This window comes from Leucoraja erinacea, chromosome 2, assembly GCF_028641065.1.
Source record: "Leucoraja erinacea ecotype New England chromosome 2, Leri_hhj_1, whole genome shotgun sequence".
In the NCBI taxonomy this organism is placed as follows: Eukaryota; Metazoa; Chordata; class Chondrichthyes; order Rajiformes; family Rajidae; genus Leucoraja; species Leucoraja erinaceus.
The window spans coordinates 39,445,137-39,467,099 of NC_073378.1; the positions used below are offsets into that span (position 1 = coordinate 39,445,137).

The following is a 21,963-nucleotide window of genomic DNA, read 5'->3' on the forward strand; positions in this document are numbered from 1 at the left end:
AATTAAAGTGACGAGTGGAAAGGCTTGGGAGGGATGTGCAAAGATTACGGAGAGGGGGGGAGTGGAGTCAGTCTCAGTCTACCCCAGGACAGAAGGGAGAGGAATTGTAAAGTTTGACAGCCACAGGGAAGAAGGATCTCCTGTGGTGTTGTGTCCTGCATCTTGGTGGAACCAGTCTGTTGCTGAAGGTACTCCTCAAGTTGACCAGTGTGTCATGGAGGGGGTGAGCTGTATTGTCCAGGCAGTTTAAGGAGCATCCTCCCCAACAAGACCACCTCCCATGACTCCAACTCTGCTGCCTGGACGGAGACAGCCTTCCTGATGTGTTTGTTGATCCTATTGACATCAACAGCCATCGCCCTGCTGCCCCAGCACATGGCAGTGAAGAAGATGGCACCAGCTACCACCAATTGGTAGAACATCTGCAGCATCTTACTTCAGACATTGAAGGAGACACTGTACTCAAAAAATACAGCCAGCTCTGTCCTTTCTTGTACAGGGCCTCAGCGTTCCTGGAGTAGTGCAGTTTACTGTCCAGGTACACTCCAAGGTTTTGGTACACTCCAGGTAAACTGCACATGCACACTATTGATGGAGGCAGTGGACAGGGGTGTTCTTCGCCTCCTAAAGTCCAACACAAACTCCTTAGTCTTGTCAGTATTGAGCTGCAGGTGATTCAGCCCACACCACTCAACAAAGTCGTTGACTACGCCTCTGTATTCAGCGTCCCTCCCTTCATTAATGCAGCTCACAATTGCAGAGTTACCTGTAAACGTCTGCAGGTGGCAGGAGACGGAGTTATCCCTGAAGTCCGAGGTGTAGATGGTAAACAGGAAGGGAGAGACGACCGTGCCCTGCGAGGCCCATGTGTTGCTCACCACCATGTCCGAGACACAACTCTGTAGCCTGACATATTGTGGCCGTCCAGTCAGGTCGCTGGTGATCCAGGACACCAATGGAGCATCCGCCCGTATCTTTGTCAGTTTGCTCCTTAGCAGTGCAGGCCGGATGGTGTTAAAATCACTGGAGAAGTAAAAAAAACATGACCCACAATGCTCCCTGGCTTATCCAGGTGAGCATAGGAACAATGGAGTAGGTGGATGATGGCGTCCTCAACCCCCATCTTTGTTTGGTAAGCGAACTGCAGGGGTTCCAGGTAGGGTTCAATCAGGGGTCACAAGTGAATGAGCACCAGCCTCGCCAAGGACTTCACGATATGTGAAGTTAGCGCCACCGGTCTGTAGTCATTGGGGCGCGTCCTCTTTGATACAGGAACCAGGCAGGATGTCTTCCACATCGCAGGAAACCTCTCCGGGCTAGGTCTCAAGTTGACGATATGCTGGAGCACTCCGTACAACTGGCTGGCACAAGCCTTGAGTACCCTGGCTGACACCATCGAGATCCGTTGCTTGCCTGGGCGGAGTCTGCTCAGCTCCTTCCTAACCTGCTCAGCCTTGATGGTCAGGCACAACAAAGATAGGGCAGCGGAAGTGGACCAGGGGGATAGAGGGGGAGAGCCTGTCAGGAGCAGGGGGGAGGGTGGGTAGAGCCCCCCCCCCCCCCATCAAATCTATTAAAAAAACAGGTTTAGCTCATTGGTCCAGTCATGATTGCTTTCTCTCCCCAGGCCACTGGTCTTCTTGTAGTCTGTAATGCTCTTCATACCACTCCACACATCCCTCATGTTGTTTTGCTGAAGTTTCAGCTCCAGCTTCCTCCTGTAATTGTCCTTGCCCAGTCTCAGTCTCGTCTTCAGGTCTTTCTGCACCCGTTTCACCTCCTCCCTGTCACCATTCCTGAAGGCCCTCTTCTTCTGGTTGAGAAGGTCCTTTATGTCACCCAGGGTTTTTGTTGTGGCAACAGTACAGTCGCCACAAGGTCAATGTTATCCACACAGAACTTTATGTAGCTGGTAACACAGCCCATAATTTCATCAATGTCTTCTCCATGAGGTCTGCAGTGTTCATCCCAGTCTTTGATCGCAAAGCTCTGTAGAGTTTCATAGGCCTCCTGTGATCACCTCCCCACTGACCTTGTGGTCACAGGCAGCCTCTGGACCATTGGCTTATACCTGGGTAGGAAGTGAACCAGGTTGTGTTCGCATCTTCCCAGTGGCGGAAGTGTTATGGAGCTGTACGCCTCCTCATTTGCATACAGCAGGTCCAATGTTTTCATATCCCTGGTGGGACAGTCAACAAACTGAGTGAAAGTGGGTAGGGATGCGTCCAATGTCACGTGGTTGAAACTCCTGACACGAAATACTGAAGTAACTCCGCGGGACAGGCAGCACCTCTGGTGAGAAGGAATGGGTGACGTTTCGGGTCGAGACCCTTCTTCAGCCTGGAAATTCTACCCTTCTTCTTTGGGTTTCGACCTGAAACATCACCCACTCCTCTCCAGAGATACTCCAACAATGTGTGTCTATCTTCAGTTTAAACCAGCGTCTGCAGTTCCTTCCTACACATGACTGATGAGATTAGTGATTCCCAGACTTTGCCACAGATGGGGTAGAGGATGGGTGACACTGTGGGCGAGTGGGTAGTTTGTAAGGTGTGGTGCTACTTTTGCCACTTACGCAGGGCTTTAGCAAGCACACAATGCATGCTCTGGAAGTTTGGTAGAAAGCCCTGGAATGCCCTGGAAAGGTGAGTTTCTCCACTTTGGCAAGTCATGGATAATGAGTGGAGATAATGCATTTCTTCAAGGAGGTTTAGTGCACATTCTTGATGCCTATTCTCTGACTACATGGTAATATTTACTTCCGACCTAGCCTAACATGTCCTGCCCAATTAAGCAACATGAGTGTAATTGAGGCCTTATTTCTGGGGATATCTTTTAATAATTCATCCATAATAAATACAAAACAATCCTCACTCACAATCTTTAGACATTTATTTTGGAGTTGGTTGTAAAGTTAGTCAATTACAAAATGATTAACATAAATGCATTGGAGAAATTATGAAACATAAATCATCAAACCCATCTTTTTAATAGACACAAAATGCTGGAGTAACTCAGCAGGACAGGCAACATCTCTGGACAGAAGGAATGGGTGACCATACAAACTTTTGTTGCCCTAAAATGAGTGGCAGTAAGTTTCTTTGGAAATTTAGGTCTCTCCTAGATATGGAACATCTTTTTTTTAAAACAAGAACATTACTGACTGCTTTACAGGTTACAGAAAATTGGTGTAAAATTGGAAAGACAAAAATTGTTGCATGATTAGGCCATTCGACCCTTCGAGCCAGCACCGCCATTCAATATGATCATGGCAGATCATCTAAAATCATTCCCCCTTACTGCTCTTCCCCCATATCTCTTGATTCCTTTAGCCCGAAGAGCTAAATCTAACTCTCTCTTGAAAACATCCTGTGAATTGTCCTCCACTGCCTTCTGTGGCAGAGAATTACACAGATTCACAACTCTCTGCAGGAAGTGTTTTTTCCTAATTTCAGTCCTAAATGGCCTACCCCTTATACTTAAACTGTGACCACTGGTTCTGGACTACCCCAACATTGGAAACATTTTTCCTGCATCTAGCCTGACCAATCCTTTAGAATGTTATATGTTTCTATAACATACCCTCTCATCCTTCTAATTTCCAATGAATTCAAGCCTAGTCGACCCATTCTTTCATCATACGTCAGTCCCGCCATCCGGGGAATTAATCTGGTGAACCTGCGCTGCACTCCCTCAATAGCAATAATGTCCTTCCTCAAATTAAGATTAAATTTACACACAATACTCCAGGTCTCACCAGGGCCCTGTACAACTGCAGTAGGACCTCCTTACTCCTAAACTCAAATCCTCTCACAATGAAGGCCAACATGCCATTAGCTTTCTTCACTGCCTGCTTTACCTGCATGCTTACTTTCAGTGACTGATGTACAAGCACACACAGGTCTTGTTGCACCCCTTTTCCTAATCGGAAACCATTCAGATAATAATCTGCCTTCCTGTTCTTGCCACCAAAGTGGATAACCTCACATTTATACACATTATACTGCATCTGCCACGCATCTGCCCACTCACCCAACCTATCCAAGTAACCCTGCAGCATCATAGCATCATCATTGCAGCTCTCACTGCCACTCAGCTTTATGTCATCTGCAAACTTGGAGATGTCACATTTAATTCCCTCACCTAAATCATTAATATTTATTTTAAATAACTGGGGTCCCAGCACCGAGCCTTGTGGCACCCCATTAGTCACTGCCTGCCATTCTGTAAAGGACCCGTTAATCCCTACTCTTTGCTTCATAAACCACAGTGTGAGTTTTTACTTTATTTCTTTTTTTTGTTCTTTTGTTTTTGACACATATACATTTTTATTAATTTACATACATGCACATGTATTTTACATGCACGCGCAAATAATTATTTTCTCACCACTTTAATCCCACATGAATGGAATTAGTTGAATAAATTAGCTTCCTTAATAAAAATGTCCATTATCTATTTCATAAATTCATGCTTGGAATTGGATTTGTAACTCTACAACTTGTGACTGACAATAAACTTCTATTTAGTAGTTGATATGTGAAGTGGATAATGCAGCATCCAGATGCAAAAACAGCTTGTAAAGAAATGTGTTGAAAAAATGTGGAGTTGCTCAAATTTCTTAGTCATACATCCCTAACTTTGTTAAGTTGTATAATAAACAAAGGAAGTTCTGATTATACAGTTGAATCACAAGACTATTCATATAGCCTGAGGCATGATGCCAAAAGAGATTTTGTGGGCTAACGGGCCTGTTTCTGTTCTCTATTCTTCTATGTTCTCAAAAGAGGAATCTGAGATTGATGCATCTTCACTTCTTCATCAGGGTTCTTTAATATACACGATATTTTGCATTGACTTTGCCAATTATAACATATGTTTATAATTTCTTGAAATGCCTGTGCTGCTTTGTAAAATACATGGAACTGAGTTAACAGGGGTGGCATGGTGGTACAGCGGTAGAGTTGCTAACTTACAGCACCAGAGACCTGAATTCAATCCTGACTCCAGGTGTTGTATGTACAGAGTTTGTACGTTCCCTCCGTGACCATGTGGGTTTTCTCCGGATGCGCCTGTTTCCTTCCATACTCCAAAGACACACAGGCTTGTAGGTTAATTGGCCTCGGTAATGATTGTAAATTGTCCCGAGTGTTTCAAGGATAGTGTAAGTGTGTGGGGACCGCTGGTCTGCGCAGACTCGGTGAGTCGAGGGGCCTGTGTCACTAAACTAAAAACTAAACCAAACTAATGAGAATCAAAGAAAGCTTGGATCAGATGCCATTTATTTTCATCATCACAGTACCTTTAATATGTGGAAGGATCTGCAGATGTTAGCTTGCACCGAAGATAGACATAAAATGCTGGAGTAACTCAGCAGGTGAGGCAGCATACCTGGAGAAAAGGATTAGGTGAAGTTTCAGGTTGAGACCCTACCTTTAATATGTTTAGCTTAGTTTAGTTTAGAGGTACAATGACAACCCTTTCTGTTGCATGTTATCCAGTCAGCAGAAAAGCTACACATGATTACAATCATGCCATCCATAGTGTACAGATACAGGATAAAGGGTATAACGTTTAGTGCAAGATAAATTCTAATAAAGTCAAATTAAAGGTAGAGCAAGGGCCTCCAATCACTGAGAAAGCCTCTCATGTCTCGTCCAAAGAGGATAAATTTGGTTAATGATATTTTGAACAAGATATGAATCCAATGCTATTGGCAGTGCTCTCTACAAGAAAAGACAAACATTATTAAATCTGCTTTTTATTAATTTTGAGATATTGATATTGTTTCAGTATCTGTCACAAAGACAGATCTACAAAGCTAAGTTTATTTAGCAGGGTTCAATGGACATTTAAAAAAAACAAGCGTATTTCATGGATCAACGCAAGTTGTGTCTAGCCATGGGAACAGAATATTACTTCACTGACATAAAACTACGTGGTTCATGGGGAGATCATTCTCTTGATTCATTGAGAGCCAAAGTTCAATTTCAAGGTTCGCAAGCAAGGCTTTTCGCTGTTTAACCCTCTGTGACCTGATTCCAGACCTGTTTTGGAATTGAACATCACGCTTTGTCCTCCCTTCCTATTGTGAGTTCCTATGAAGAAAACAGTTTGATAGCTTAGCTTGCTATAATTACAGCGGGCATTAATTTTTTTTTGACTTGTGATTTAGTCTTGTTATTTAAGTTCATGCCATGTTGCATCAGATTACGGACAATGGGATGATCCACAAAGGCTTCCTTGTGAGCGCAGTCTCTTCACATTGGGTACAAACTTCTGTTTGGAAAGTGGACATGCATACAAATGATTTGGAGCAGGCTGTAGGACACTCAGCTTCTCAGGCCTGCTTCATCATTTTAAAAGATCAGGGCTGATCTGATTGTTATGAATTGTAAAAACGAAGGCTTCTAAAAAGAGATGAATAAGTATTTGTAAAATAATTAGATTTAAATGAAAAGAATCAACACATTTGATTATTATTATTATTACAAGTGCCTTTGAATGTTCTATTACATTAAAGGAGCTCCTGATTTCAGAACCTGTCCATAGACACTATCTGTCTGGTCCATCCATTTTCCAAAAGCGTACTCTAATAAAAGCAGATCTTATTTGTGCCACCATGGGAGAGAGCAAACAGAAGATGGGGGAATGTGCGTTTGCGGACCTTTTTTGTCTAGTCACAATAGACTTGAAAGGCATTAAGATCATCCAGTGGAGATGCACCAGATTTTGTCTATGATGGTGTTCACGCCCTGCCATATTTGCCTGGTATCTGTTTGATTGAATTGAGCCTCTACCTTGTTCTGGAATTGTTTCTTGGCATTCCACGAACCCGTCTTTATCAACGGGTTGGTGGTGGAGAATGTCAACAACTTCAAACTGCTCAGTTTGCATATCTCTAAGATCTGTCCTGGGCCCTGCATATTGATGCAATTATAAAGAAAATCTGCCAATGCCTCTACTTCCTTATACGAATAATCTCTTGAACTTCTACAGGTGTACGGTAGAGAACAAAATTAATTACATCACAGCCTGGTTCGGTAACTCGAATGCCCAAGAATGAAGGAGATTACAAAAAGTTGTGGACATTGCCCGGTCCATCATGGTTACTGATCTCCTAACCATCTAAGCCGTCGGGCCACTGTTTCAAAAAGGCAGCCAGCATTATCAAGCTGGCCATCTTCTCATTTCACTCCTGCTATCAGGAAGAAAGTATTAGTGTCTGAAAATCATGACCTCCAATTTCAAGAATAGCTTCTTTCCATCAGGCTCTTGAACACTAGAAACACCAATGAAACTATGAACTACAAACTGAAAAACTGTGTTAAGGGCCTGTCCCACTTAGGCGACTTTTTAGGCAAGTGCGAGACTCTGCGCTCGCCTCAAGATCGCCACATGGTCGCCACATGTTTGCTGGTGGTCTCTGGTGAGTCTCCTTCATGGTTGCGAGGAGTTCCCGCATTCTGGGAACTAGTCGCGGCCTCAGTATGGTCTCCACATATTTTTCAACATGTTGAAAAACTGGTCCAAAAACCCAAAATTGGTCACCATGGAGAAAATCGATAATCCTGTTGAATTAGGTGCAGTTGTAATGGGGTCACCATGTAATTATGGGTAGTCGTAGGTAGTTTTAGTTAATCGCCTTTGCTGACTCGGCATTTTCATTGGCTCATTGGGGGAAAAAAAAGTAAGCATGAGTTTTCAGAACCAAGGATAACTGACCAGTAATGTTAAATGCCCGCCAAACTTCACAGCTGTGTATCTCTGGCTTATTAAAAGTCTGGCTTCTTAAAAGTGTCTCCACTCCTTCTCCCACCCCCCCCCCCCCCCTTCTCTCCCCCCCACCCTCACCCCCCACCTCTCCCCCTCCCCCCTCTTTTAAAGGATGTACAGTACACTGTGCTAGCCGAACTTTCCTGTTTATTGCAGTGTGTGTCTGTATCACCTTGGCTTTGCACCGTGTGAATTTCAGACAGCGCTCCCCCGCTTTCTCTGGCCCTCGCCTTTGCGATGTGTTTGTGTGTGTGTGTGTGTACCAATCTGACACTCGCCGTTCAAGTTCCCGGTTTTTCAGCGAGTGCCGCAAACTTTACAGTCGCCGGCAGTCCGCTGAAAATCGCCCAAGTGGGACAGGCCCTTTAGTTGCACGAACATTGGGGTTTTTAATATATTTAACTTTTTTTTGTTTATTATGTTATCTATTGAGGATCAATATGGGACTAGTGTTGCTGGGACATGTTGGCCGGTGTGGGCAAGTTGGACCGAAGGGCCTGTTTCCACACTGTATCACACTCTATGACTAACATTGTTTTTCTAGTGCCGATCAGACAATTTTTTAAACCCTGATATTTAACTTCATAGATCTTGAAGGTGAGAGAGCAACTTAAGGAAAGTTTATGAGTAGTTACCTCCACTAAAATACTAAGTTATTTTGTGCAGTGACCAAAGCTTGTTTTTATTTAAAATCTGATCATTTGGAAGAGGTAGATTTTGCTGGCATGTAATGCCTGACCTAAATTTCTCCTGAACTAAGCAGACAGAAAGAAATCTAGAAAAAAATACCAAAAATACCTGAAATACTTTCTCTCATGATAAAAATGATTCATTTCTCATGTTATCATTTACTTATTTTTTGTAAGAAGTCATTTGGACCAATGTGTTTACAAGAAACCTGAACACATGGTTCTTTCTATTATGAAGGCCCCTGTCATATGGTTAATTTCCTCATGATGAAGCAACGGGTAGCTGTGATGAGGGAATTGCATCATCGCACCATTCAACTGGGCAGAAGAGCCAGTTTTCACACTGTATCACTAAACTAAACTAAAAACTAAACTAAACTAAATTAAACAGCAAGCTTGCTACTGGATCACATTCTACATATCGGAGATACTCCGCATCAAAAGAAAATAAAAACATTATTCAAACTGAAATAATTATTTTCTTTCTATTTCCGCAGATCTGGGGTGGAATTTCAGAAACTGATGAAAGCTTGTTGGCTACTCTTTGTGGAAACACTGCTCCTCCTAGCCCTGTCATTGCACCAGCTAATGTTGTGTCAGTCCGGTTTCAGTCTAAAGGCAGCACCGGAACTGGCTTCTCCGCATCTTTCACCAACCGTAAGTCAGTATTTTTGAAGCAATTTGGGGAAATATATTCTGGTTTGCATGCAGAGGATCCCAAGCAATGCTGAGTATTATTAGCTGTTTAAAAAAAAAAAAATTGAGAACCCTGATCTTGCCAGCAAATCTTGATTGGTAAGGGCGATAGGGGTTATGGGGAGAAAGCAAGAGAATGGGGTTGATAGGGAAAGACAGATCAGCTATGATTGAATGGCAGAGTAGACTTGATGGGCCAAATGACCTAATTCTCCTCCTATAACTTATGAACTTATTTAATAGTCTTAACATTTAGGTTTATTATTGTCAAGTATACTGAAGTATAGTGAAAAATGTTGTTTTGCATGCTATCAAATCCGATTAGTTAACACTATACACAAATACAATCAAGCCAAACTCGTACAATAAGTAGAACAATGGGAAAGATGCAGAGTGCAAGATATAGTTCTCAGCACCAGATACAGAGACAAAGTACAATATCTGCAGTGGGTAGTTGGGTCGAGGCCAATTTGACAGTACCTTAACTTATGGATGAACCGTTATATCAGGATATAAGGGGAAGAAACTATTCCTGAGTCTGATCGTGCTCGTTTTCAAGCTTCTGTATCTTCTGTCCGATGGGAGCAGAGAAAAGAAGCAAAGGGGTGGGACATCTTTGATTATATTGGCTTCTTTTATGAGATAGCATGAGGCTCAGATGGAGTCAACCGTGGGAGTCTGGTCTGTGATGGACTAGGCTACATTCACAATTCTTTGCAATTTCTAACGGTCTTGGCTTGAGCTGTGATGCAACCCGGCAGTAAGCTTTCCAGAGGACATCTGTCGAGATTTGCAGGTGGAGAGAGATTTAGAAGTAGAGCGAATGTGTTCGATGATGGCAGACCATCCTCTGTGACCAGCATGCAAAGAGACGCCATGCTTATCGTGTTTGACATGATGCAATAGCAGCAATGAAATCTTCCCAATCTCAGCAACTCTTCAACTTTCGAGTGAGTTGGAGAAATTGCTTGGATTAGTATAGATAGATACTTCATGTTTGGCGTAACCCAAAGGGGCTCTTCTGTCCAAAATGACTCAATGGGAACCATTGTGCTGTTCTATGTTACTGGCCATTGAGTTGTTCACATTACCTTTACTGCAGAAAGAGATCTTGTCTTGGCAACACCCAACACTAGCTTCACTGAATGCAAACTTCAGGGAGGTCTGCCACCCTGGAATAACAAGAGCATTGAGATGTTTGTGTCCACACAAAGATTTCATTGGAAATTGCAACATATAACTTGAATTTAAAAAGTTCTGATTTGAACATATGAAGATAGATTATATTAACTCCAGATGTGTTCTACTTTGTTGTAGGATGTGGGGCCAATTTTACTTCTTCTACTGGACGTATTATGTCACCGAACTACCCAGATCACTATGATCCAAACCTAAACTGTGAATACTTGATCAGTGGTGCCAGTCATCAGCTTACAATTCTACAGTTTGAAGCATTCAGTACGGAAGGTATGATTCAGACTTGTAATGTTTTGTCGACGGTCATTCTGCCTTTAAACTAAATTTGAAAGTGCAATGAAAGAGGCATCACGTTGAAAAAGATCTGTTGTTTCCATTGTGTATGGTTTGGCATCAGATAGTACAGGCTGTCCCTTGTCCAGTTTTGAATACTTTTCCACTATTCCATTAAAGTAGCTCAAAGCTTTCATGACATTCATAGTAATTGCATTTGTGCACTTCCATAAGCAATCATATAGAGCTGCGGTTATAAATCAAATTCCAAGTGTTAGAAATGTTACTCAGATGAAAGTGTAAATGCAGTGTGTATGCCACAACATTCCTTTCAGAGTTTGAATTAGAAAATACTATAAACATCTACATTACTAAAATTCTGTTCTTGACCGGTTTTGGCGATATGTGCTGCGATTTCCGAGAGAATGCCGCCACCTACGTCCGTTATTTTTGGCCACCTCGCTCAGAGCCCCCCTCCGCCATATGTGTGCTGAGGATTTCTCCCATCGATGAAATATGACAAAGATATTAATGTTTTTTTACAAAATTCCCCCCTCTCTCTGCTGCCCCCGCTGGAGGCAGGGGAAGGGACTATAAAACCAGGAAGTGGTGTGCCTCAATTAGTCTCTGCAAGCTGGAGCTCTGTCAATTAGTCTCTGTCACTCTGAGCTCTGAATGACACTGAACAAATGTTTACAGCACTGTGAGTACTCTTAATTTGGTTTGAAAATGAAAATATAGTTTGTTTGAAGTAAAAAAGCACTGCCTGCAAACGGTTGTTTGGGTTGAATTAAAAAGTCTCCTCTCTCTCTCTCTCCTCTCCGATCTCCTCTCTCTCTCTCTCTCTCTCTCTCTCTCTCTCTCTCTCTCTCTCTCTCTCTCTCTCTCTCTCTCTCTCTCTCTCTCTCTCCTCTCAAATGTTTACTCTCTCTCTCCCTCTCGCTGATTAAAATCAATCTCTCTCCAGTGCTCTCGAAATCTCTCGTCTCTCTCTCTCTCTCCTCTCTCTCTCTCTCTCTCTCTCCCTCTTCTCCCTCTCTCTCTCTCTCTCGTTGATTAACCATACAATCTGTGACACTTGTCTTTGGAAATGGTGGGAGGAAAAACCAGTGCATCTGGACTCTCTCTACTCCTCTCTCGAACCCGGGTCTCTGGAGCTCTCCACCGCTGTGCCATGGTCTCACCCTGATCTCCAATAAGAATGGGCCAACCATCTAGCCTTGATATTTATATGCATTAACATCATTGAGTTCCCCCATAACAATAGCGTTACCATTGTCTAGAAACCCAACTGGACCAACTACATCTATATTGTAGAACAGATCAGATGCTGTGTATGTTATAGCAATGGCTCAATTCCTCACACCCTGAAGCTTTTCTACCAACGGCAAAATATGTGTCAGTGGGTCCAAAAGAATACTATTCAGTTTCTTGAATAAATGCAGTTCCAATAACACTCATGCGGCTTGACCAGCCATTATCACAATGAATGGTCAGCCATGATCACAATGTATGGTAGTGCAGGCTCAAAGGGACAAATGGCCTCCTCCTGTACCTATTTTCTATGACATACACTAGAACACAGAGGCATACTTGATTGATATTTCACCCACAACCCTAAATATGTTTTTGGATTCCTATCAGGATATGCTAAAATATTCTACAGCCATGGGGTTACTTTTGAGTTGTAGTCACTGTGTTAGTGAGGAGAACCATCAATCAGTGTTCACATGGTAAAATCCCACAAACTAGCGAGATAATTCATTCTAATGATGCAGATTAATTGATGAAAGTTGTCCAGGATGCCAGGAGGAATTTCCCCACTCTTTGAAATACTGCAGTGGAATCTTTCACATTCATCTGTGAGAGAAGATGTGGCCTCAGCTTCATATTTCATCAAAATGAAAACAAAAACTCCACAAGCTTAAATAAACGATTTGCTAAATGCAAAGGTTACTGTTTCATTTGTCTGGCTAGATCCCAGAGAGGTTTAGTAAAGATCCTATAGTACAATTTCAAATCTCATCACTACTGAGTAACTTAAATTTGGTTAATTCACTTTTTAAAAATCTGGAATAAAAATCAGTAACTGCAATGATAACCATGAAACTAACGCACTGTTATAAACACTAATGTCCCTTCAAGAAAGGAAACATTGGCATCCTTAGTGGGTGAGGCGTCAATGTGGCTCCAGGATCACGATTGTGGCTTATTCTTAAATGTCACCTAAAGTGTGCCAGCATGCTTCAGTAGTAGCACAAGCTTGGCAATCAAATGTTGGTCTTGGAAGCAACTCTTCCATCCTGTGAAGGAATAATTGAAACAAATATTCCAAAACGCACTTCATTTTTTTGAGTAATTAAAATACCAATAAGAATACAATTCCTTCTTTAGAGTTCCTGGCACATGTGAATCTCTTTTTGGATGAGTGAGAAATGTTCCCTTACGACCTCAAAGGCTTTGTGTTCTTTAACTGCACTGATGAAGTTGGAAAGACGTATTTGGAAATTAGTGCTGAAATTATGTGAATGTGCTTTTGAGTTGTCTCGTGGAAGCAAACCCATTATATTTCAGCACTTGCAGCTGTAAAAGTCTTTGGTTGTAAATAACAGACTGTCCCTGAATCTCAGAGAGAAAGTTGAAATAATCCTTAGCAGTAAATGAAGGTTATGAACTAATAGAATCTGTTTTGGGAAAAAACAAAAGCTTCTTTATTCAAGTGGACACAAACTGCTGGAGTAACTCAGTATGTCTGGAAGCATCTCTGGAGAACATGGATTGCTGCATGTGCGGATGTAGCGCCTATGGACGAGAGGCCGAAGCAAAGAAGTCGAAGCCAAAGAACTGAATGGAAACGAGGCCGAAATGCCAATAAACCGAAAGAGTCCGAAGACGAAACGCCTACTAACCGAAAGGATGGGACGCCTAAATGCAAACTAACCGAAAGGGCGGGATGCCAAAAAGCCAACGAACCGAAAACCTGCGTTGCCTAAAAACAAACTTACCGAATGGCCGCTCTGTCGAAACGGCACCTACCCGAAAGGCGGCGTCGCCTACAAGCCAAAGGACCGACTGCCGCTCAACAGAAAAGTCCAATAACGGACATGACGTTGCCGGGTGGCGGGACTTGGCTGCGATTGGTCCAGACCCCCGCATCCATCACATCAATATGAAGGCATGAACATTGGCTCAAACCTCCGCTACGCCCGACCCACAGCCCGCGGAGGGTGGCCGTGGGAGAGTGGGGGCTGTACACCTTCGGCCGCTTTCAACTTGGTGCTTGGGTTCAGATTGGCCAGTCACCTATGGCTTCTGTGGGAAAATGAACCCCACGCTCCGGTCATCTCCTTCTCTCTCCCCTCATCTCTCTCCTCATCTCTCTCTCTCTCCCCTCTCTCCCTCCCCTCTCTCCCCCTCTCTCTCCCCCTCTCTCTCCCCCCTCTCTCTCTCCCCCTCTCTCTCCCCCTCTCTCTCCCCCCCTCTCTCTCTCTCTCTCCCTCTCTCCCCTCTCTCTCCCCCCCTCTCTCCCTCCTCTCTCTCTCTCCCTCTCTCTCTCTCTCTCTCTCTCTCTCCCCCCCTCTCTCTCTCCCCCTCTCCTCTCTCTCTCTCTCTCTCTCTCCCCTCTCTCTCTCTCCCTTTCTCTCTCTCTTTCTCTCTCCCCCTCTCTCTCTCTCTCTCTCTCTCTCTCTCTCTCTCTCTCTCTCTCTCTCTCTCTCTCTCTCTCTCTCTCTCTCTCTCTCTCTCTTTCTCTCTCCCTCTCTCTCTCTCTCTCTCTCCTCCCTCTCTCTCCCTCTCTCCTCCTCCCCCCCTCCCCTCCCTTCTCCCCCCTCACCCCCTCTCTCTCCTCATCCATCCCCCCGTCCCCGCGATGCACCGCGATCCCACTCCAAAACAGGCAGCATCTCTGGAGAGAAGTAATGGGTGGCATTTCAGGTCGATTCCACGGCCACCCTCCGCGGGCTGCGGGTCGGGTTCTCTCTCTTGGGGACAATGTTCTCTTCACAGTGATCTCTCTCCTCCATCTCCGCGCGCTGACAAGTCCCGCCCCCCGGCGACGTCAACCACCATCGGACCCCGACTCCCATCGGGCAGATGGTCTTTGACAGAGCGGCCATTCGGCAAGTTTGCCACGCACAAAAACAGGCAGCATCTCTGGAGAGAAGTAATGGGTGGCATTTCAGGTCGATTCCACGGCCACCCTCCGCGGGCTGCGGGTCGGGTGGAGCAGGGGTTTGGGACAATGTTCCTGCCTTCACAGTGATGTGATGGATGGGGGGATGATATGGACGACTTCCATCAATTGTTGTACAAGTCCCGCCCCCTTACTATGGCAATCGTCATGTCAAGGCGTTATTAGATTTTCTCTCTTCAGTCTGAGCGGAAAAAACAGTCTTTCCTTTGGCTTGTTAGGCGACGTATGCCTATTGTCGGGCAGGCACTGGTCTTTCAACAGAGACGGCTACAATCTTTGAGCAAATTGTCTTTTAAGGCGACGCAGCTTTTCGGATATGCTCGGCTATTCATTTTGGGGCAAAAATTTTGATCTTAGTTTACGTCCAATATCCTTTCGGTTCACCCTTTCTGGCGCTCATTTAACCTCTTATGGACTCTTAAGTCGGTTACATTGGCGTTTCCATGATAGGTCTCAGTTTTAAATACCCCTAAAATACTGTAATTGCATTTACATCTGCAAAAGCACATAGGTGGCAAATCCCAAACACAGCACCAATATAACGTACCACAACCAAAACGTGAAAGGATTCTGATCCCTGGATGGACGTTGACATTCATTCCCCAATTCCACATGGAACAGTTTTGCTTCAGAATCTCCCTTATTTCTTTCCTACATTCCTGATTCCCTCCTCAAATTTATGTTATTATTCAACTAAATCCATATTTTCTCTGAACCATATGTTCCGGAAAACGAGAATTGGGCACCCCAAAGGGCACTTAACATTTGTTCAAGTCATTTATTATTCTATTTGTTGCACCCCATGTCCATTCTGTTCCTGTCTGAATATAACCAATCCACACTTCCTCTGTTATAAAAGGGTAACATGATGTAAAACAGATGCTCGGCCGATTTTCCTGGCATGATATTCCATCTTATAAGAACAGAGTTCCTCAGGTGATGACATCATATTTTCCATATCCCCCGTTCAGTAATGTAGGGCTGTTCCAAATTTGACAGACTAGTCTCCACCAGGTACCTTGGTGTGGATGTAGCCTCTGAAGACAGCTTCCTGATCTCCCTCCAGGTGCTGGCAGAGTGTCAAGGGTTCAGTCACAATTCTGTACCACACAGTGCCTTTCAATGGAGTCTGCCAGATGGTGTTGTTGGCGATCCTTTCTCTTCACCACCACATTTGAGGGCAAAAAGGGGGCAGGAGATTGTTCTGGCAGGTAATAATAAGGATAATTCCAAGTCAAGAGTCAAGAGAGTTTATTGTCATTCAGTATTGATGTGGATAGAGAACTGGCTGGCAGACAGGAAGCAACGAGTAGGAGTAAATGGGTCCTTTTCAGACTGGCAGACAGTGACTAGTGGGGTACCGCAAGGCTCAGTGCTGGGACCCCAGCTATTTACAATATCTATTAATGATCTGGATGAGGGAATTGAATGCAACATCTCCAAGTTTGTGGATGACATGAAGCTGGGGTGGTGTTAGCTATGAGGAGGATGCAAGGAGGCTGCAAGGTGACTTGGATAGGTTTTGTGAGTGGGCAAATGCATGGCAGATACAGTATAATGTGGATAAATGTGAGGTTATGATCAGGATGATGGTGTGACAAATTGGATTAGTAAGTATGCAGATTATACTAAGATAGGTGGGGTTGTGGATAATGAAGTCGGTTTTCCAAGTCTACAGAGAGATTTATGCCAGTTGGAAGAGTGGGCTGAAAGATGGCAGATGGAGTTTAATGCTGATAATTGTGAGGTGCTACATCTTGGCAGGACAAATCAAAATAGGACGTACATGGTAAATGGTAGGGAATTGAAGAATGCAGGTGAACAGAGGGATCTGGGAATAACTGTGCACAGTTCCCTGAAAGAGGAATCTCATGTAGATAGGGTGGTAAAGAAAGCTTTTGGTGTGCTGGCCTTTATAAATCAGTGCATTGAGCATAGAAGTTGAGATGTAATGTTAAAATTGTACAAGGCATTGGTGAGACCAATTTTGGAGTATGGTGTACAATTTTGGTCGCCTAATTATAGGAAGGATGTCAACAAAATAGAGAGAGTACAGAGGAGATTTACTAGAATGTTGCCTGGGTTTTAGCAACTAAGTTACAGAGAAAGGTTGAACAAGTTAGGGCTTTATTCTTTTGAGCGCAGAAGGTTAAGGAGGGACATGATGGGGGGGTCTTTAAAATGATGAGAGGGATAGACAGAGTTGACATGGATAAGCTTTTCCCACTGAGAGTAGGGAAGATTCAAATAAGGGGACATGACTTGAGCATTAAGGGACTGAAGTTTAGGGGTAACATGAGGGGGAACTTCTTTACTCAGAGAGTGGTGGCTGTGTGGAATGAGCTTCCAGTGAAGGTGGTGGAGGCAGGTTTGTTTTATCATTTAAAAATGAATTGGATAGTTATATGGACGGGAAAGGAATGGAGGGTTATGGTCTGAGCGCAGGTATATGGGACTAGGGGAGAATACGTGTTCGGCACGGACTAGAAGGGTCAAGATGGCCTGTTTCCGTGCTGTAATTGTTATATGGTTTATATGGTGGCAAAAACAGGAAAGTAGACTATTATCTGAATGGTGGCCGATTAGGAAAAGGGGAGATGCAACAAGACCTGGGTGTCATGGTACACCAGTCATTGAAAGTAGGCATGCAGGTGCAGCAGGCAGTGAAGAAAGCCAATGGTATGTTAGCATTCATAGCAAAAGGATTTGAGTATAGGAGCAGGGAGGTTCTACCTGGAATGGAATATTGCGTACAGTTTTGGTCTCCTAATCTGAGGAAAGACATTCTTGCCATAGAGGGAGTACAGAGAAGGTTCACCAGACTGATTCCTGGTATGTCAGAACTTTCAGATGAAGAAAGACTGGATAGACTCGGCTTGTACACGTTAGAATTTAGAAGATTGAGGGGGGATCTTTTGGAAACTTACAAAATTCTTAAGGGGTTGGACAGGCTAGATGCAGGAAGATTGTTCCCGATGTTGGGGAAGTCCAGAACAAAGGGTCACTGTTTAAGGATAATGGGGAAATCTTTTAGGACCGAGATGAGAAAAACATTTTTCACGCAGAGAGTGGTGAATCTCTGGAATTCTCTGCCACAGAAGGTAGTTGAGGCCAGTTCATTGGCTATATTTAAGAGGGAGTTAGATGTGGCCCTTGTGGCTAAAGGGATCAGGGGGTATGGAGAGAAGGCAGGTACGGGATACTGAGTTGGATGATCAGCCATGATCATATTGAATGGCGGTGCAGGCTCGAAGGGCTGAATGGCCTCCTCCTGCACCAAGTTTCTTGTTTCTATAGATTCCGATTCCACACCAGGGCATCGGAAATGTCCTCGCTCTTCAGGGAACGGGGATTCCCCTCCACCACCATAGATGAGGCTCGCACCAGGGTCTCTTCCATACCCCGCAACACTGCCCTCTTTCCCCATCCCCACACTCGCAACAAGGGCAGAGTCCCCCTAGTCCTCACCTTTCACCCCACCAGCCGGCAAATACAACAAATAATCCTCTGCCATTTCCGCCACCTCCAAGATGACCCCACCACTCGCCACATCTTCCCATCTCCCCCCATGTCTGCCTTCTGCAAAGACCGCTCCCTCCGCAACTCCCTTGTCAATTCTTCCCTTCCCTCCCATACCACACCCTCCCCGGGCACTTTCCGATTCAAGCGCAAGAAATGCAACACCTGTCCCTTCACCTCCCCCCTCGACTCCATTCAAGAACCCAAGCAGGCGTCGCAGGTGCGACAAAGGTTCACCTGTATCTCCTCCAACCTCATCTACTGCATCCGCTGCTCTAGATGTCAGCTGATTTACATCGGTGAGACTAAGCGGAGGTTGGGCGATCGTTTCACTGAGCACCTCCGCTCAGTCCGTAATAACCTACCTGAACTCCTGGTGGCTCAGCACTTCAACTCCCCCTCCCATTCCCAATCCGACCTCTCTGTCCTGGGTCTCCTCCATTGCCAGAGTGAGCAACACCGGAAATTGGAGGAACAGCACCTAATATTCCGCCTGGGTAGCTTGAGTCCGGATGGCATGAACATTGAATTCTCCCAATTTTGCTAGCCCTTGCTGTCTCCTCCCCTTCCTTAACCCTCGAGCTGTCTCCTCCCATACTCTCATCCCCCCTGCCCTCGGGCTCCTCCTCCTCCCTTTTTCCTTCTTTCTGCCCCCACCCGTCATCAGTCTGAAGAAGGGTTTTGGCCCGAAACGTCACCTATTTCCTTCGATCCATAGATGCTGCTGCACCCGCTGAGTTTCTCCAGCATTTTTGTGTACCTTCGATTTTCCAGCATCTGCAGTTCTTTCTTGAACAATTCTATGTTTCTATGTTTCTCTGTCATGTGTCCCAGATAGGTCAATGAAATTCTTGCTTGCTGCAGCACAACTGAATATTGTAGGCATAAATACAGAACAGATCAGTGTATCTATATACCATAGACACATAAATAAAGAGATAAACTGCAATAGGCTGTTATAGTTCAGAGTTTGTTTAAAGTTGTGTTCAATAGTCTGATGGCTGTGGGGAAGAAGCTGTTCCTGAACCTGGATGTTGCAGATTTCAGGCTCCCGTACCTTCTACCGGATGGCAGCGGAGAGATGAGTGTGTGGCCAGGATGGTGTGGGTCCTTGATGATGTTGGCAGCCTTTTTGTATGGTAGGGAGGTCAGAGCCGGTGATGGCCTGGGCGGTTTACAACTTTTTGCAGCCTTTTCCGCTTTTGGACGCTCAAGTTGCCGAACCAAGCCACGATGCCACCGGTCAACCTGCTCTCTATTGTGCAACTGCAGAAGTCCGAGAGAGTCCTCCTTGCCATACTGACGGTCCGTAAACTTCTCAGGAAGTAGAGGCGCTGATGTGCTTTCTTTATAATTGCATCGGTGTGCTGGGACCAGGAGAGATCTTTTATAAGTACATTAGGGAAAAAGGGTAACCTGAGGGAGAATAAGATGAAAGGTATCAAAGCGGTCAACTCTGTATTGTGCCATAGGAGATGGGCAAGGTCATCAATGAATGTTTCTCCACTGTTTTATAGTGTTAAAAGACATGAGGAACGGGGAACGGGTTAATGCCTCTATTGAAGAGTGCTCATTTACTGTAATTCACTTGTAGTCCATTAAAGAAAAAGGAAATGGTAAATGGTAACATGGTAAATGGTAGGGAATTGAAGAATACAGTTGAACAGAGGGATCTGGGTATAACCGTGCATAGTTCCTTGAAGGTGGAATCTCATATAGATAGGGTGGTAAAGAAAGCTTTTGGTATGCTAGCCTTTATAAATCAGAGCATTGAGTATAGAAGCTGGGATGTAATGTTAAAATTGTACAAGGCATTGGTGAGACCAAATCTGGAGTATGGTGTACAATTTTGGTGTACAATTTTGGTCGCCCAATTATAGGAAGGATGTCAACAAAATAGAGAGAGTACAAAGGAGATTTACTAGAATGTTGCCTGGGTTTCAACAACTAAGTTACAGAGATAGGTTGAATAAGTTAGGTCTTTATTCTCTGGAGCGCAGAAGGTTAAGGGGGGACCTGATAGAGGTCTTTAAAATGATGAGAGGGATAGACAGAGTTGATGTGGACCAGCTTTTCCCTTTGAGAATAGGGAAGAATTAAGGGACAGAAGTTTAGGGGTAATATGAGGGGGAACTTCTTTACTCAGAGAGTGGTAGCGGTGTGGAATGAGCTTCCAGTGGAAGTGGTAGAGGCAGGTTCATTGGTATCATTTAAAAATAAATTGGATAGGCATATGGATGAGAAGGGAATGGAGGGTTATGGTATGAGTGCAGGCAGGTGGGACCAAGGGGGGGAAAAAAAAAAAAAAAAATTTGTTCGGCACGGACTTGTAGGGCCGAGATGGCCTGTTTCCGTGCTGTAATTGTTATATGGTTATATGATTATATGAAATCCCAAAATGTAGATTACTGGACATAGTAATTCTCAATGATTATTTCTCCCTCTCCCTCTCCCTCTCCCTCTCCCTATCCCTCTCCCTCTAGTTGGATACGCAATTTTTGTCAAAATGTATGCTCGTTTCCCAATTTAATCTCCTGCAGAAGGAAAGAGTTGAAAGGGTTAACTTCTCTGCACTCATTCACACTGGCAACATTTCAAACATGTCCCAGTAAATTAATGGTTTCACATCGCCTTAATATTTTGTGTGTGTTTTTAAGGGCAATCTCGAGAATCAAAAAATTACAAATTCCTCTTTTCCAACAAAACCTCTGTGCAGGAGAATCAAATCCAAAAAAAATAGCTCTCAAACTTGAAGTCACTGAATTAAACTGTGCCTAAATGAAAGTGTAATTCAAAAGTTACAATTTTGATACAGACAGGATGAAACACTGAACAATTTCCTATTATAACTGAATTAAAGCACCATTTTAAAAGCTCCATTATCTTAGAAACAGACACATAACAGAATTTTAATTTCAAGGCCACATCATACCCATAATTCCCTTTGGCAATTACAAATTCCATTGGTAAAAGGAAACATGCCGATGTCTGCAATTAAAATTCTAACCTTTAGTCCTTATTTCAACATTCCTTTTAAGGCTAGATTTGCAAACCATAATGAAATCAAGTAAATGGCACAGACATCTTCATACGATTTAGAAACACTTTCATGTGTGAGTTAGGAACTCGAAGGTTTGCCAACTTGAAGGAACATCTGATGTTGGAAGTCCAATTAAATATTTATGCCATTTAAATCAATTAACAATAAAATTATCCAGCTGCTTCATCTGACAGGCAGTAAATAAACGTTATCTTTTCTTCAGTCCCTTTTGTGGGTTGGCTGACAAACAATTTAAGCAACAGAAATTAGTATGACCTAGCTAAATTGTCATGTAAAGTGTACACAAACATATAATACTGTGATCTGAAGAATGAACAAATCCTTAATCCCTTCTTTTCTCATTCACATGCTGTTTCTGTGCCACATCTGAATTACCAGTATCAATTTCCATCTGTAGTCTGATGGCACCCAACTCTATCAGCCCACCTGCCGGTTTAAAATGTTTCTTGAAATCTTTCTTAAATTTCTTCTCTGTCTCATCTTTGTCTCCATCACAACTTCCATTTCTTGGCTATTAGTGCTATCTGTCTGCCTAGCAAGTGACATTGAACCATTGGACC

General features: G+C 43.8%; 1 protein-coding gene across 1 annotated transcript in view; it reads left to right on the forward strand.

Moving 5' to 3' along the window:
* Positions 1 to 21,963, forward strand: part of cubn (cubilin (intrinsic factor-cobalamin receptor)) — a 239,566-nt gene that overhangs the window by 183,602 nt on the left and 34,001 nt on the right. The window contains 2 exon segments of the mRNA XM_055649570.1: positions 8,963 to 9,122; positions 10,479 to 10,628. Coding sequence (XP_055505545.1) covers positions 8,963 to 9,122; positions 10,479 to 10,628 — 310 coding nt within the window.